Source organism: Pan paniscus, chromosome 11 (assembly GCF_029289425.2).
Source record: "Pan paniscus chromosome 11, NHGRI_mPanPan1-v2.0_pri, whole genome shotgun sequence".
Classification (NCBI taxonomy): Eukaryota; Metazoa; Chordata; class Mammalia; order Primates; family Hominidae; genus Pan; species Pan paniscus.
Genome location: NC_073260.2, coordinates 88,732,527 through 88,747,772, shown reverse-complemented (window position 1 = coordinate 88,747,772; position 15,246 = coordinate 88,732,527). Strand labels below are relative to the sequence as shown.

General features: G+C 48.9%; 1 protein-coding gene across 7 annotated transcripts in view; it reads left to right on the top strand.

Moving 5' to 3' along the window:
• TMEM8B (transmembrane protein 8B) overlaps positions 1-13,400 on the top strand; it is a 28,680-nt gene extending 15,280 nt beyond the window's left edge. For 4 of the 7 annotated variants that reach the window (XM_055092052.2, XM_034967408.3, XM_034967406.3 and 1 more), the window contains 10 exons: positions 103-236; positions 495-763; positions 1,361-1,686; positions 4,945-5,038; positions 5,228-5,351; positions 5,439-5,581; positions 5,787-5,965; positions 11,799-11,945; positions 12,113-12,229; positions 12,481-13,400. In XM_055092052.2, coding sequence (XP_054948027.1) covers positions 1,408-1,686; positions 4,945-5,038; positions 5,228-5,351; positions 5,439-5,581; positions 5,787-5,965; positions 11,799-11,945; positions 12,113-12,229; positions 12,481-12,846 — 1,449 coding nt within the window. In that variant the 5' untranslated portion in view covers positions 103-236; positions 495-763; positions 1,361-1,407 and the 3' untranslated portion in view covers positions 12,847-13,400. Of the gene's footprint in view, positions 1-102; positions 237-494; positions 764-1,360; positions 1,687-4,944; positions 5,039-5,227; positions 5,352-5,438; positions 5,582-5,786; positions 6,206-11,798; positions 11,946-12,112; positions 12,230-12,476 lie in introns of those variants that run through there. The other 3 variants (XM_008955243.6, XM_034967407.3, XM_034967409.4) reach the window with 3 other exon arrangements.
• The last annotated feature ends 1,846 nt before the right edge of the window (positions 13,401-15,246 follow it).

Sequence of the window (15,246 nt, the reverse complement as noted above, 5' to 3'; positions counted from 1 at the left end):
GGTGGGGGTTTCTCCCCAGCCCGCCCAGCAGGTTCTGTTTGCCTTGGTTTAGTCACACCCCTGCTGTCTCTCCCTCTCCTGCCACCCCTGCTTTTGTCCCAGGGTCTCCAGGATGAGTGTCAGTACCTCCTTCAGCCGCAGCTGATTGTCCGGCGTTTGCTGGACGTCGCTGTGCTGGTTCCTGGCCGGCCCTCAGAGCAAACCCTCTCCCCACACAATCGCTCAGCCCTGTACAAGTAAGTCAAAGACTCCCCACACCTAGTCCTTTCCCTCTTCTGTGGCCTCATACAGGCTGCAGGGTTCTCTCTTGGCTTCTCCACCTACCTGCCTGGTCCCTGGGTGGGATCCCTGCGTCCCTCCCTCCCAGCACAGAGCAGGAGACCTGAACAGGCCTCCTTCCCACCCTGTGCCCCCTCCTTCCTAGTGCTTCCCTTGCCCTGTGTTCCTCTCGCCTCTGTTTGTGCCTTCTTACCCCCAACCTCTCCTCTGCCCAGGGTCTTTGTGCCCAGCTTCACTTACAGGGTTTCAGCACAGCTGGTGTGTGTGGGGGGCCGTGGGGTATCTGCCTGCCCCCTGTCACTGCGTCTGCGTCCCAAAGCCCCACCCCTGCACAACTCAAGCTCTGTGGCCTGTGGAGGTGCCTCAGGATGCCAGCTGGAGCTGGCACTGCCCCCCTGGGGGCACTGGGTCTACGTGCGTGTGGAAACGTCATCCCGGGGCCCTGGTAGGACCATCCGCTTCCAGCTGTGTGTGCGGTTGCAAGGTCAGAACCCCTGCATTTGCCCCAGTCTGTGTAGACATCTGTGGTTGGGAAGTGACTTGGGTGGCTGTGTTCAGTGGCCCTCTGCCATATCCCTACAACCTCCCCTCCCCATCCCAAGCTCCTTCATGCTCCCTGAAGCCATCACACTTGGAGCTCCAAGTTATTGGAAGGCCTTTAGATAATTTTTTTTTTTTGCATCTGACTTGAGACAACTAAAGGACCTCATTACTTTCTTTGATTTAATCTCTCAGTTTCCTGGGGTAGGCAGGGACATCCAGGACCTCTGGGACACTGTCCTTGCCAAAGCCCTTGCAAGTCAGTGAGACAGCCTCTCATACTTAGTATCTGTTTCAATAGTGTCTTCAATGCCTTTAGGGAGGGATAGATGACCTCAGTTCCCTCCAGTGTGGTATTGCATTAGCTGTCACCATTAGGAAACCCCTATGACCCTGGATGCCCCACACTCCCAAGGGACATCGCACTAGTTCTCATCCTTCCCCACTCTTTGCGAAATCCTGTCTAGCTCAGATCTGTTTATGAGTAAGTTCAGGACTGTAAAGGCTGCAGGCCCAAGCTCTGGTTTCCTCTGCCCCACAGAGTGCCCACAGCCCGGCCTGCTCCGAGCCCTGGTCCCTGGAGCTGCCATGAACATGCCCCAGTCCCTGGGCAACCAGCCACTGCCCCCAGAGCCGCCATCCCTTGGAACCCCTGCGGAGGGGCCTGGGACCACGTCCCCACCCGAGCACTGCTGGCCAGTGCGCCCGACTCTGCGCAACGAGCTGGACACCTTCTCTGTCCACTTCTACATCTTCTTTGGCCCAAGTGTGGCCCTTCCCCCTGAGCGCCCAGCCGTGTTCGCCATGAGGCTGTTGCCAGTGCTGGACAGTGGAGGCGTCCTCAGCCTGGAGCTCCAGCTCAATGCGGTACTCTTTATGGAGAGTGGGGAGGTTGCTCTGCCAGGGAGCTTGAAGGGGAAGGTGTCAGGGGTGTTGGGGTGTTTACCTCCTCCAGGAAGCCTGTCCAGGTTGCTCCCACCCATCCTGACAATTAGGGACCATGGCTCAGCCCAATTCTGGTCAACAAACATGTCCTGAGTATTCACTCTGCTACAGATGGGCGGGTCAACCAGGTCAACTCAGTGTCTGGGGTTTCCCAGTTTTGTAGGCTCACTTCCTGCTCATTACTGGCCTTTCACTATGGTAGTTGTTAACCTTTTCTTGCAAATCTCCTTTGATGGGGAGTTTACCACCTCTTGAGGCCACACAGTTCATGTTTGGATAGCGCTGATTGCCAAAGGCATTCCTGACATCCCATCAAAATCTGTCTCCATGAATTTTTTACCCACTCATCTTTGATTCAGTGGGTAAAAGCCATATCCAGAAGCCATTTCCAGTAAATCTATCTCTGTCCTGTTCTTTTTTAAAGCAACAGACTTAATTTTTTTTAGAGCAGTTTTAGGTTGAGCAGAAAGCACAAAGTTCTCATATACCCACTCTCTCACGTTTTCCCCTATTATTAATATCTTACATTAGTATGATATATTTATTACATCCCAGTCCTATTTTTACAGCCCTTCAGATGTTACCTGCAACTACCCAAAAGCTGAAGAACCTCAGTGTCTTAGGGGTCTTGGTATTTGGATCTCTCCCCTTCCTTCGCTATCTCACCTGGTCATACTTCTAGTGGTCACTGTGTCTCTGAAATAAGTGATCTGAGGTGGTCGGACCGGGGTACCAGGTAACAAGACTTGTATTTGTGCTGCCTGAGATTGAGTTGCCTTTTTCAGCAGCTGCATTACACTGTGGGATCACCCAGGGCTTGTGGTGAACTGAGATCCCTGGGTCTTTTCCCTTTACTTCCTTTGTATTTTCTTCAAACCAGTTGTATACATTTACTTTTTTATTATAAGAGTAATAGGATCACATAAAAACTTTGGAAAATAAGGGAAAATATCTCCCTAATGCAACTGTTTAACCCTTTTTTTTTTGAGACGGAGTCTCACTCTGTTGCCCAGGCTGGAGTGTAGGAGTGTGATCTCGGCTCACTGCAACCTCCACTTCGCAGGTTCAATCGATTCTTGTGCCTCAGCCTCCAGAGTAGCTGGGATTACAGGAGTGCACCACCACACCCAGCTAATTTTTTGTATTTTTAGTAGAGACTGGGTTTCACCATGTTGCCCAGGCTGGTCTCAAACTCCTGGACTCAACTGATCCGCCTGCCTCGGCCGCCCAACATGTTGGGTTTACAAGTGTGAGCCACTGTGCCTGGCCCACAGCTGTTTTTGGTTTATGTCCTCCCGTGTCTTTTCCACATTAATTACTTTGTTTATCTAGTTGTAATCAAGGGGCATATACATTTTGGTGCCAATTCGCATCTTGTATTTTTGCAGTGAATTTTTGAACCTGAATGGAAGAATTTATGTCCCTCCTTGAGGTATTGCCTAATACTGGTTTGGAACTCGGGCCTTCTCCACTTTGTGTAATTCACACACTTGCAAAGCCAACTTTTTGTACTTCTTAGTCATTACTGTCAGCGTTAAGACTGAGATGAGGGCGGAGCCCTATGTTGGCCCATTAGAGAATATCTTCAGCTTAGCTCTTCCCTGAGCCAGGGATCCTTTTAACTCTACTATCCTCCAGCCCTGAGAGCAGGGACCGCTTTCCCATCAGCCAACCTGAGGCCTGGTCTGTGGCTTCATGTGGTCTTTTATGGGACATGGCTTAGAACTTTCTAGTCGTCCTGTTAGAGCCATTTATTCAACCTGAAGATATTTCTTATTTACATAATCAAATTCTCTCTTTGTTCTAGCTAAGACTGTATGTATTTTGTGTTTGCTTATTGCCATGCCTCTGGGCAATGACAGTGAGATCTTGATTCGACCTTGAAACCGTAGACCCTGAATTAGAGGACAGCCTTACGCATACTTGTTCTTTCTTCCTCAGTACCCTGAGAATAGAAGCCTAGCCCTCCTGCAGCCCCTCACCCTTTCCCTCTCTGCATTCCCATCCATTCACTTTAATGAGCATCTGTTTACATTCCATCCATCTGCATTCTATGACGCGTGCTAAGCACCTCAGCCTGTTCTGTTTATTCTGAAAGGTATTTCCGCCAAATATTTTGATTTTTTTTTCTCCCCTTGGATCAAGAACTGGACATTTGGATCAGAGAACTGCATATACTTTTTTCTTTGGCTCCCTCCTAGAAAGACTTTCACTGAGTAATACTTTGGCATATTGCCCCGGGCTTGCATTGAAGGAAGTTATATAAGGAAGTTGTATGAAACTCACTCTTGTGGCTGAGGACAGGATGCATGACAACACACAGTGCCGCTTTGATGAGAATTTATCTCAGAACTTCCCCTTTGGATGCTGTGATTCTCCAGAGACTCTGATTAGCTTTTATATTATGTAGTTGCAAATCTGGTAACTCATGATACTTCCTTTGCTTTGGTTGCTTGGAAGTCAGTATCAAATATATGGCCTACCTTAGGGACAGACTTTATTTTCCTGTCCTGATTTTTAAGTTTCCCTCAGGCATTTATTATATTCTATTTTATGTAAGCTGCCTCAAATCCTTCTTGAATGAGGTGAGCTTATGGCATCCTGTTGCCTTTATTCTTGTAGACAACCCCTTACATTTACTCTTGCAGATATCTGGTTTCTTTTAATCCCAGCCAGGTTGCTACATTTAATCTCTTGGGCATTCTGTTACCACTGTTCAGTACCTAGGATCATTTCACCTGAGTTGGAGTGAGTGTCTTCATGCTCCACCTGTCTTGGGGTCCAGGTGAAGATGATGGGAAACCTTACAATTGCCTTTGTCCACAATTAGTTTCTATAACTGGCAACAGCCCTCCTTCTCCTTAATGAGCTAGATAGGACTGAAAAAGAGGGTGTTCTCTCTTGCTTGGACAGAATTGAAACACTTCTGCCCAAAGAACAGATTCAAAATTGGGCCTTGCCGTCTCATCAGTCCTTGAAAGATTTCTGCTGTGGAGGATCTGTTGTTTTTCAGTTTTTCTGTTCTGAGAATGGAGGTGAGAGAGCAGCTTTGGCGTGGAGAGCGCCGGGAGGAATGGGCTGTCCTTGGAAGGTGTGGGTTAACAGGGGTGGGAGTCTGAGGGTGGCGGTGGGTGGAGCTGGAGGATGTGGCGGCCTCACTTCCATACCTGCCCTCCCCAGAGCTCCGTGCGCCAGGAAAACGTGACGGTGTTTGGATGCTTGACTCACGAGGTGCCCTTGAGCCTGGGGGATGCAGCAGTGACCTGTTCCAAAGGTGAGGTGAGGAATGGGGGAGGAGAGGAAGCTGCAGTGTGGGGGTGGTGGTGGCGGGCAGAGGTGAAGGTGGGGAGGGATGGAATGGAGGAATGATAGGCTAGGGTTCCGGGAAGTGGGAGCAGGTGGGTGAGGGTTCTTGGGTTCTGACCCCTCCTCCCTCTCACTGACTCCTTCCTTCTCCCTTCAGAGTCCCTGGCCGGCTTCCTCCTCTCTGTCAGTGCCACCACCAGGGTTGCCAGGCTGCGAATCCCATTCCCGCAGACGGGGACCTGGTTCCTGGCCCTCCGCTCCCTGTGCGGGGTGGGGCCTCGGTGAGCGGTGCGGGGCGGGGCCGGGGCTGGGACCGGGACTTGGCGGGGGTGGCCCGGGGCCCCAGGTGACTGCGAGTTTGTGCGCAGGTTCGTGCGGTGCCGCAACGCGACGGCCGAGGTGCGGATGCGCACCTTCCTGTCCCCATGCGTGGACGACTGCGGGCCCTACGGCCAGTGCAAGCTGCTGCGGACACACAATTATCTGTACGCAGCCTGCGAGTGCAAGGCCGGTGAGCGGGCTGGCGAGGGAGCGGGCTGCGGTGGACTGGAGGTGGACCTGCTGGGCCTGTGGGCAGGCGGCGGGAGTAGGGGAGTGCGCAGCCTGAATTGGGGACGGGTTTGGCAGAGCCGGGGTGAGACCACCCTCCACAAGCTGTGGCGTAGGCCCATAGCTGCCGTCTGTTCTCTTCCATTCTGTGCCTTCCCCACCCGCAGGGTGGAGAGGCTGGGGCTGCACCGACAGTGCAGATGCGCTCACCTATGGATTCCAGCTGCTGTCCACACTCCTGCTCTGCCTGAGCAACCTCATGTTTCTGCCACCTGTGGTCCTGGCCATTCGGAGTCGATATGTGCTGGAAGCTGCAGTCTACACCTTCACCATGTTCTTCTCCACGGTATGCGGTGGTGTCTGCATCTTATCACTGGGTGCTTGTGCATGGTGGTGGGTCACAGTCTGTATTTCCACCACGTTCTCCGAGGGTTTGGGAATGTCTGTGCCTTCACTGTGTCTTCTACAGACAGAGACAGCAGTGCTTCCCAAACTGTCATGCATAGATAATGGTCATTTTTGTAAGGCACATTGGAGTAAATGAACAAAACTGTTTGCAACTTAATAAAGTAAGTTTGGGCCTCCAGCTGTTCCACACTCTGTCCACCCTGAGGGCTGAGGGGACCTTTACTCAAATCATGGGCCAAGAAACTGGCCTAAAGTATGGATTTGTGTCTGCACAGTCACCATGTTCTCTGTATGGGGGCAGGAAATCTATGCTTTCCCCCACACCTCTGCACACAGTGTCTTCATCTTCACCACATTCTTCCATGATATGAGAGCTAGCTAGCTACTCTGAGCTCCCCTTCTCCGTCGCACTGGGGACCTGCACATCGTTAGCACGTTCGTTCCTGTGGTCTGAAATGGCGTTCCCATTCAGTCACCATGCCACCTTGATTTCTCATGGGAACTTTGGAAAGATAGAGGGGATCTGTCTATTGGGGGATTATAGGACAATCTGACTCTCAGAGTCCTGAGAAGCTTTACAGACTCAACTATGTCCTGAGGCATTGTCGGAAGTGGCAGTGTCATATCACATCCCAGCTCAAAGGAGTGCATTTTGATGAAGATTAATATAGTTTAAAACCCCTCCATTCCCATTGCAGAATCGCCACAATCTCTTTCCTGTGTTTTCCTCACTCCTCCATAATCAGAAAAGTTCATTATAAGCAAGCGTCCAGAAACTATAAGGAAAGGTAGAGAAGTGAGCCTGCTAATGTTACTTAACCCCCAAGTAGACTTTTTACCCCTGAAGTGTCACATCTGGGAATCTTTTCAACTCATCTCTAGGCTCTTGGCACCATGTGACATGCATGTGAGCACTGCAAAAACTCTTAGATGGTTTCAGACTGCTCAGGCCTTGTCAGCAAGGATATCACAGAAAGCAAGACAGGCCTTCCTGGCATCCTGCATTACTAGGTCAGACATATGTCTAAATTAGAAAAATCATACTTCTCATCTGGGAGAAAGCAGGGGCAAATGTGCTGAAACTGAGGGGCCTGGGTCCTCCTGGAGATTCATCCAGAGATGAGGAAGAAGAGACTGCAACCATGCTGCAGAGAGAGATCTTGGCCCTTTAAGCTGGGTGAGAAGCATATACCCCAGTTTTGCTTGATTGGCCCCTTTTTAGGCCTGCCCCCACAGTGCCTCATTCTATTTTTATGTTAGACACTGTTTCTCTTTCGTATTGCCAGATGCCCTTTCTACTGTGGCTCACCAAATCCTCCAGCAACAGCTGTTCTACCAGCCCACTCTCGGCTACATGCAGATCGAATGTGATTCATAATTAGTAAGAATACCTAAGTGTGTCAGGAGCCTGAAGCATGTAGGGAGAGCATATTCACTCTCTGGACTTGACACAAGTATCCTGATTGGCTCCAGAATGTTCAGTGCTAGATGACTCTTCCTTATCTGGATACAGTGGCTGTCAGCCTGAAAAGACCTTCCCTGTAGCAGGAGTACTAGGAGAGCCTCAAGTGCCTGGCACCACATAAAAAGCTCCTGCTTTCTTTCTTTTTTTTTTTCTTTTTTATTTTTTTGAGACAGAGTCTCGCTGTGTTGCCCAGGCTGGAGTGCAGTGGCGCGATCTTAGCTCACTGCAACCTCCGCCTCCCAGGTTCAAGCGATTCTCCTGCCTCAGCCTCCTGAGTAGCTGGGACTACAGGCGCATGCCACCACACCTAGCTAATTTTTGTATTTTTAGTAGAGACAGGATTTCACCATGTTGGCCAAGTTGGTCTCGATCTCCTGACCTCGTGAACCACCCGCCTTGGCCTCCCAAAGTGCTGGGATTACTGGTGTGAGCCACTGCGCCGGGCCAAAATCTCACATTTTCTTAAATAAGGCAATAAGGAAAAGCTACTGGCTTTGAGGTGTTGCCTAAAGTCCTGCTCTCACTCCTGTTCTTTTCCACATGGGCCAGAACATAAAGCTATGTTTTCTGTTTTCCCTGCAGGTTCTCTGTGGTCCCTCCTTGCCATTCTTAGACTTATTTCATTCTGCAGCAGCGTCCATTTAAGGACCCATTGGTCAAATTGCAGTTGTCAGTACTAGGACAGGAGATGACAGTCCTCTTCCTTGTCTTCAAATAATCCAGGACAGTCTACACTTGGGAGTAGTAATCCATTCTTATCTGGAACATAGGAGCAGACAGTAGGTTTATAATTCAGGAGTTTACAGATGTAAAATATGTTTTGAAAAAACAAAAACAGGCCACAAACTTAGCATTTGATTTTTGTATATAGGCAAACAATTCAGATAATGATTACAACAAAATGACATACACTGAATATGTGCTGTTTCAGACACTGCTAATTTAATCCTCACAATAGTACTGTAATAGTTGATACATGCTTTTATTCTTGTCATCCTTTTTTTGTAGATAAGGGAAAGTTAAATATTTTGCCTGAGGTAGAAGGTGAGTATCTACCTTAGAATCTGGGTGAGCCTGACTCCAAATCCCTCACATGTAACAGATGAGCTGTATTGCTCCCTTTGCACCAGGGCAGTGAGCATGCATTGATGTGCTTTTAACCCAACTTCAGTTTCTCTTAAGTCCTGGAGTATGTAGAAAAAGGCATGGCCCCAGTTTAGTAGTTCTCACCAAATTCTTAAAAGATAAGAGCCGATCAAGAGATCTGAAAATACAACTAAGCCAAATATAAGAAACCATCAGGACAAAGATATCAAACATTTTAATTGTGCAACTTGAACCCGTACTGTTCAAACTGTGTATCCATCACAGTGCTCCTTGAATCCTTGTAATTAGATCTCAGAAGACCCAGACAGAGCTGGCATTCTGGGGCTGTGCAGGTGTCCTTGCTGATTGCTGGCATCCTGGCTACAAGCCCACCTTCTCATTACGCCTTATATCCCTCAGACCATCCCAGGTCATTCTCACTGTCTCTTGGCAAAATCCCGTAACTGTTTCCAAAAGAAAATGAAAGCAGAAAACAGGAAATAAGGGAGTAACAGCAAGTTCCATTATATTCCAATCTGGGCATGGATTAACTACGTTTGCGTTTATAGTCCACATTCTGCAGTGCCTGGATAGCCCATTTTGGAGCATTAAATGCACTGTTACAAAAATGTAAAATTCCACAGAAAAAAAAACTTGCAGGATAATTTCCCTACATTGCTTCATAAACAATGGCCAAAGCTGAGAAAGTTATCAACTTAGATTAGAATTATATTACTAGAAGTCAGTTTGTAGTCTAATTTTTTGTTCTTAAATTCCCTGATTTTTCTATGTCACTTCTACTTCTTTTTATTGCTGTTGACAAAAGGAATGCCAATCTAAAAATTAGTCCACAGTTTTTAGTGGACTAATTCCCTCACACTACAATTTTAATTTAACTCTACCCCTGTGGATTTTTCACAACCTTAAACAATCTCTTTGACCTTTTAGTATACCTGGAAAATAATTAGTTGTAAAATATTAGTGAAATGATTTCTTCAAATCCTCTCCACTCTAGAGATAATATCTCCATTTTTCTTTATTCTTCTTTTAGTGCAAATTCCTAGGAGAAAGTCAGCCCTCAGTTATTCCCCTAGATGTGTCTTCAATGTTTAGTGATTCAGCTTTGCCTTTTTTCTGCTGATATATATCTTCCTTTGTCTGAAATATAGTACAAATCTCTCTCCCAGAAACTTCTGGGTATTTCTTTCTATATACTTGAAAGTGAAGCATATGGAGCCAGTGCTTGGTTAAGGCTGGATGTAAAATTAGTTCTTTAAAATAAAATCCAAGTCATAAAACAGTATTGGGTAATTTAGTGGCCTATAGTACTTATGTCTGGTCTTGGAGGCAGAGAATAATCAATTTCCTATAGCTAAAATAGAAAAAGACCAATATATTGATTTGTTTAGGAACTAAATTAACTCCCAATGAATCAGCACATATAAATAGTTGAAAAATAAACCAGTCTCTTAGATGTATTCAAACATTAATTACTTAACCATTTTTATTTATTTATTTCTTTTTGAGGGTCTCGTTCTGTCACCCAGGGCGGAGTGCAGTGGCGTGATCACAGCTCAGTGCAGTCTTGACCTGGGCTCAAGCAATCCTCCCACCTCAGCCCCTTCTGCCCCCCACCCCCGCCAATTCCCTGTTCCCCACCAAGTAGCTGGGACTATAGGCACACGCTACCGCGCCCAGCTAATTTTTGTGTGTTTTGTAGAGATGGGGGTTTCACCATGTCGCCCAGGCTGGTCTTTAACTCCTGGGCTCAAGTGATCTGCCCACCTCATCCTCCCAAAGTGCTGGGATTAACAGGCGTGAGCCACTGCACCCAACCTAAAAAAATTCATTCTAATGTTGATATGGACCTACATGAAAAGTCTGAAAATTTCCCATTTAAGAACTCACTTTTTCAATTTAACAGTATATTAAGAGGGAACCATGTCCCCAAAATAACAAGCCCTTTCGAAAGCCTGGAACACCCACTTAAAACATGTTCATCCTTAGGCAGTCTCTTTTTGCAGGAGCAAAATTCTTTACCTCCGAAGTGAAGGAAAAGAAAGAAGATAGATACGCAAGCTTGAGTCTTGCAGCTTAAAATTTAAAGGAATCAAACCCAAAGTTTCCTGATGCCAATTTATATCCCAGGTTTTCGTCTTCATTTTGTTTTCTTTTTCTAAGATCCTAGCTTCTTCCTTTCCAAATTTGTCTGTTGAAGTTGTAATTTTTGCAATTTAAATGATTGGATGACATCTTCAGTAGGGTCAAAGGAAACATTAGCGATTTCTTTTTCATCTTTTGTCTCTAGAGACTGACTTTGGAGTATGTTTTCCAGATTTTTTGGTGGCATCTCTGCCACTAAAGAGTTATCCCTAGAAAACTTTTTTCACAAATAAGGGAACACAGGATGCTGGAAGCCATGGCATTGTCCAGAGAGACAATCTGGACATGGGTTGCAACTACAGACAAGGGAGCTAATGGCAGACTTTGCTTGGTTCCTTAATTAGGATGTCCAGTTGAGTCTGATCCGATTCCACTTCTGTTCCCTGCATCCGCTTTGAACCTCCTCAGTAGTCCACTCTTCACTATGTTCTCCAGAGTGTAGGATGGGTGGACACTGTCCCCTCTCCATGTTCTTCCCCATGGTGTGAAGTGCCATGCCTCTCTCCATGGCCTTAGGGACTGCCTTTTTTCTTACCTGCCACACACTCCCCGCATTTGTTGGGAAGGGATGAAGAGGGTCACTTGGTGGAAGCCCTGAGAGTGAAGCCCAGTTCAGAGTCTGAGCTAGCAGGGGAAACTGGGACATAGCGGGGAGATTTGGTTTCTGGGTAGCTTAGAGCTTGGGCCAGGGATGGGGATTATAGGTGGGATCCATGGTGAGCGTGAGGAGACAGGGACAGGATTGGCCTCAGCTTGAGAATATCAGAACCCCCTGGCAGGGCACTCTCCACAGCACCTTCCAGAAGCAGGAAGATTAGGAAGCTCAGGACCAGGGTCAGGGCTGCCAGATACATATTAGTTATGTAGCAGACTGGACCTCCTTACCACATTCTTCTCAGGATTTGGGGAGTCAGGCATTTCCCAGATCTTCTCATCTGTGACCTTTCACCTCTGCTGCACTGACAGCAGCACACCACCCCTGGGCCCACCCCCTCCGGTTTTGTAGATCTGGACCTCTGTCTCAAGTTCTCTCAATGCCTGTCATTTCTTCCTTCAGTTCTATCATGCCTGTGACCAGCCAGGCATCGTGGTTTTCTGCATCATGGACTACGATGTGCTGCAGTTCTGTGATTTCCTGGGCTCCTTAATGTCCGTGTGGGTCACTGTCATTGCCATGGCTCGTTTACAGCCCGTGGTCAAGCAGGTCAGTCCAGAGTGGGCCCTGGGGAACAACCATGGCCAAGTCTCCTTGAAATCCACTCCTGACCTCTCCCTGGGGGCATTTCCAAGTGCCTCTCATGATTCTGACCCAGGCCCTGGAGTGCTGTCTGTCACCTGGCCCTAGCCCAGCCCTTGAGTCTCTTTCTCTAGGTGCTGTATTTGCTGGGAGCTATGCTGCTGTCCATGGCTCTGCAGCTTGACCGACATGGACTCTGGAACCTGCTTGGACCCAGTCTCTTCGCCCTGGGGATCTTGGCCACAGCCTGGGTAAGGGTGGGGAGGGATGTGGGGGGAGGGTCCCAGCAGGACTTGGGTGCTGGGCCCCAGGTATCTGGTCCCCAGTTTAAGGTGGGCTTGGCTCTGTCGTCATCACCTGCTGCTGGCAGCGTCCGCTCCAGTCTTGGCAGGTGTCTTTAGGTCACAACCAGGACACAGAGGAAACCTGAGAGTGACCAGCTCTGGCTTGGGTTCCAGGGCTTGGCATTCCTGAGCCCCACTTCTCTGTCTCCCCCAGACAGTACGCAGCGTCCGCCGCCGGCACTGCTACCCACCCACGTGGCGCCGCTGGCTTTTCTACTTGTGCCCTGGCAGCCTTATTGCAGGCAGTGCCGTCCTGCTTTATGCTTTTGTGGAGACCCGGGACAACTACTTCTACATTCACAGCATTTGGCATATGCTCATTGCGGGCAGTGTGGGCTTCCTGCTGCCCCCTCGTGCCAAGACTGACCACAGGGTCCCGTCTGGAGCCCGGGCCCGGGGCTGTGGTTACCAGCTATGCATCAACGAGCAGGAGGAGCTGGGCCTCGTGGGCCCAGGAGGGGCCACTGTCAGCAGCATCTGTGTCAGCTGAGAGGGGCTTTGGGCCTGGGCCTGAGGGGATATGAATGCTTCCTAGAGTTCTTTCTGGGGGTGTGGAGCCCTCTTAGAAGGAGACAGGCTGTATTTCTTGAGGACATGGAGTCTTTCTCAAGGACACAAAACTCTTCCAGGGACCTGGAGCCCTTCCCAGGACATGGAGAACTTCCTGAGGGCCTGGAGTCCCCCTGCATCATGGAGTCCTTCTTAAGGACTGGAGCCTATGCAGGCACAGAGTCCCTCAGGACCAAGGAGTCCCTCCTGCAGGTGTGGAGCCTTTCCTGGGATGCAGAGCCTTCCCAAGACATGGATTCCTTCCCAGGGAGACAAAGCCCTGTCAGGAGCACAGCATCTTTCCAGAGGAGGTGGAGTCTATCTTGGGGAAACCAAATTTCCAGATTTTCCCAGAGGCTCAGCAACTCTGGCCTCAGGCTTCCTTCCCAGAGGCAGCGTCTGGGCTGTGCTGTGCGCGGAGGAGGGATTGCAGGATGGATGGAGCTGGGACTGGGGCTGTCTGGGTGGCTGGTATCCTCGTTTGATACAGGTGGAGTCTGTGTGTCTCCAGTGATTGATTGGTTCAGAATGGTTCTGTGCTGCCTTTTTTCCCCCTGGGGTCAGGGGTGTGGGGAAGTGGGGAAAGAGGGCCCCTCAGGGAATCAGCAGGGCTGATGGGAGCTACTGCCGGAGGCTTTTGTCACACCCTGTACACAGTCTGATCCCGCTCATCTGGGCCCTGCATTCATTTCTAAACAGTTTCTAATGCCTATTCCCCAATTCCTATTGAGCCCGGTTTGCAGTAGCTGAGGGGTGTGTGTGTGTGTGTGTGTGTGTGTGTGTGTGTGTGTGTGTGTGTGTGTGTGTGTATGTATGTATGTATGTATGTATACGTACGCTGAGATGATTTAAATCAGTGAGACAGACTTTCCTTATGATGCCCACACCCAACACAGAAGGAAGCCGAGGTCCCAGGAAATTGGAATAGCAGGTACACGTCTCAGGTGTGCAAGAAATATCACAAGAATGTAACTTCTGTTTTGAGCCCCCATTTTTCCTGAGTGCCAGAAAAGATCATTTGTCCATTTGGGATTCCTTCTCTTTCCATGAGGGTCATAGCTGAGTTCTGAGGGTCTTACATAATGCCAAGAAGTTGGGAGAGCATTCTCACTGATCACCAGTGTCCATACTTCATCCATCCCCGGGATTTCCATCATTCCATCTGGTCCCCAGTCAGAGGTCCAGACAGTTCATCTGGGATGCAGAGAGATTTCTTGTTCCCATTTGCATTACTCTCTCAGTCCTAAGGTTCTCTCTGCCACTTCTGGGCCATATGTGGAGACCCGTGAAGTTGTCTAAGGCCTTGGCTATGCAGACACACCTTGAAGCTGTTTCTGCTCTGGGTTTTGACAGACAAGGCATGAGTTGCTGCATCTTTTAAAACTGCAAATCTATCTTGGCCTGGGGTGTGGGGCTCAGGGACTCTTCCTTTTGGGACCCTCTGTGTCAGTATTCTCACTACATCCTCTCCTCCTCTCTCTTCTTTCCCCCTTTTGTTAATATCGGAGGTGAGGAAGCCTTACTTAATGTTTTCTCCTGAGTCTTTTTTTTTTGAGACGGAGTTTTGCTCTTGTTGCCCAGGCTGGAATGCAATGGTGCGATCTCAGCTCACTGCAACCTCTGCCTCCCGGGTTCAAGTGATTCTCCTGTCTCAGCCTCCCGAGTAGCTGGGATTAGAGGCATGCACCACCAAGCCCAGCTAATTTTTGTATTTTTAGTAGAGATGGGGTTTCTCCATGTTGGTCAGGCTGCTCTCAAACTCCCGGCCTCAGGTGATCCACCCGCCTCGGCCTCTCAAAGTGCTGCGATTACAGTTGTGAGCCACCGCGCCTGGCCTCTCCTGAATCTTTTATCTATGCCTTAAGCCTTTTCTGTTCCCTTCAGGACCTAGGCTTTTGAAACCCAAAAGCCAGGAAAACATGCCTTTGTTATCTGCTTTCTGCAATCACGTCTCTTCCATGGGGCACTGAGCAGAGAATGGTGTGGCCAAGTGAGTAGTGAGAAGCAGTGAGGAGGTGTGAGCTAGGTGTCTGTTCCCATTTTAGAAAATACTGTTCCTACATCAGAAATACCACATTAAGATGTATAGAGCCAGGTCACTGGGATGCTTGAACCCAAATAGCTGGGATTCTGGACAGAGTCAGCAGAGTACAGAAGGCTCTGAAGTGGGAGACGGAGCTGGGGTGCATCCCACCCAGTGAGGAGGGGTCATAAGGGGCGTCTGGGAAGAGGGACATTTGAACTAGGATTAGCTGAGTTGCCATGATGCTAAGATAATGGGAGAGTGTTCTTTGTGGTCACCAGTGTCCACATGGCATCCCTTCCCTGAGATTTTCATCATTCCATGTGGTCTTCAGTCAGTAAAGCTCTTAGAA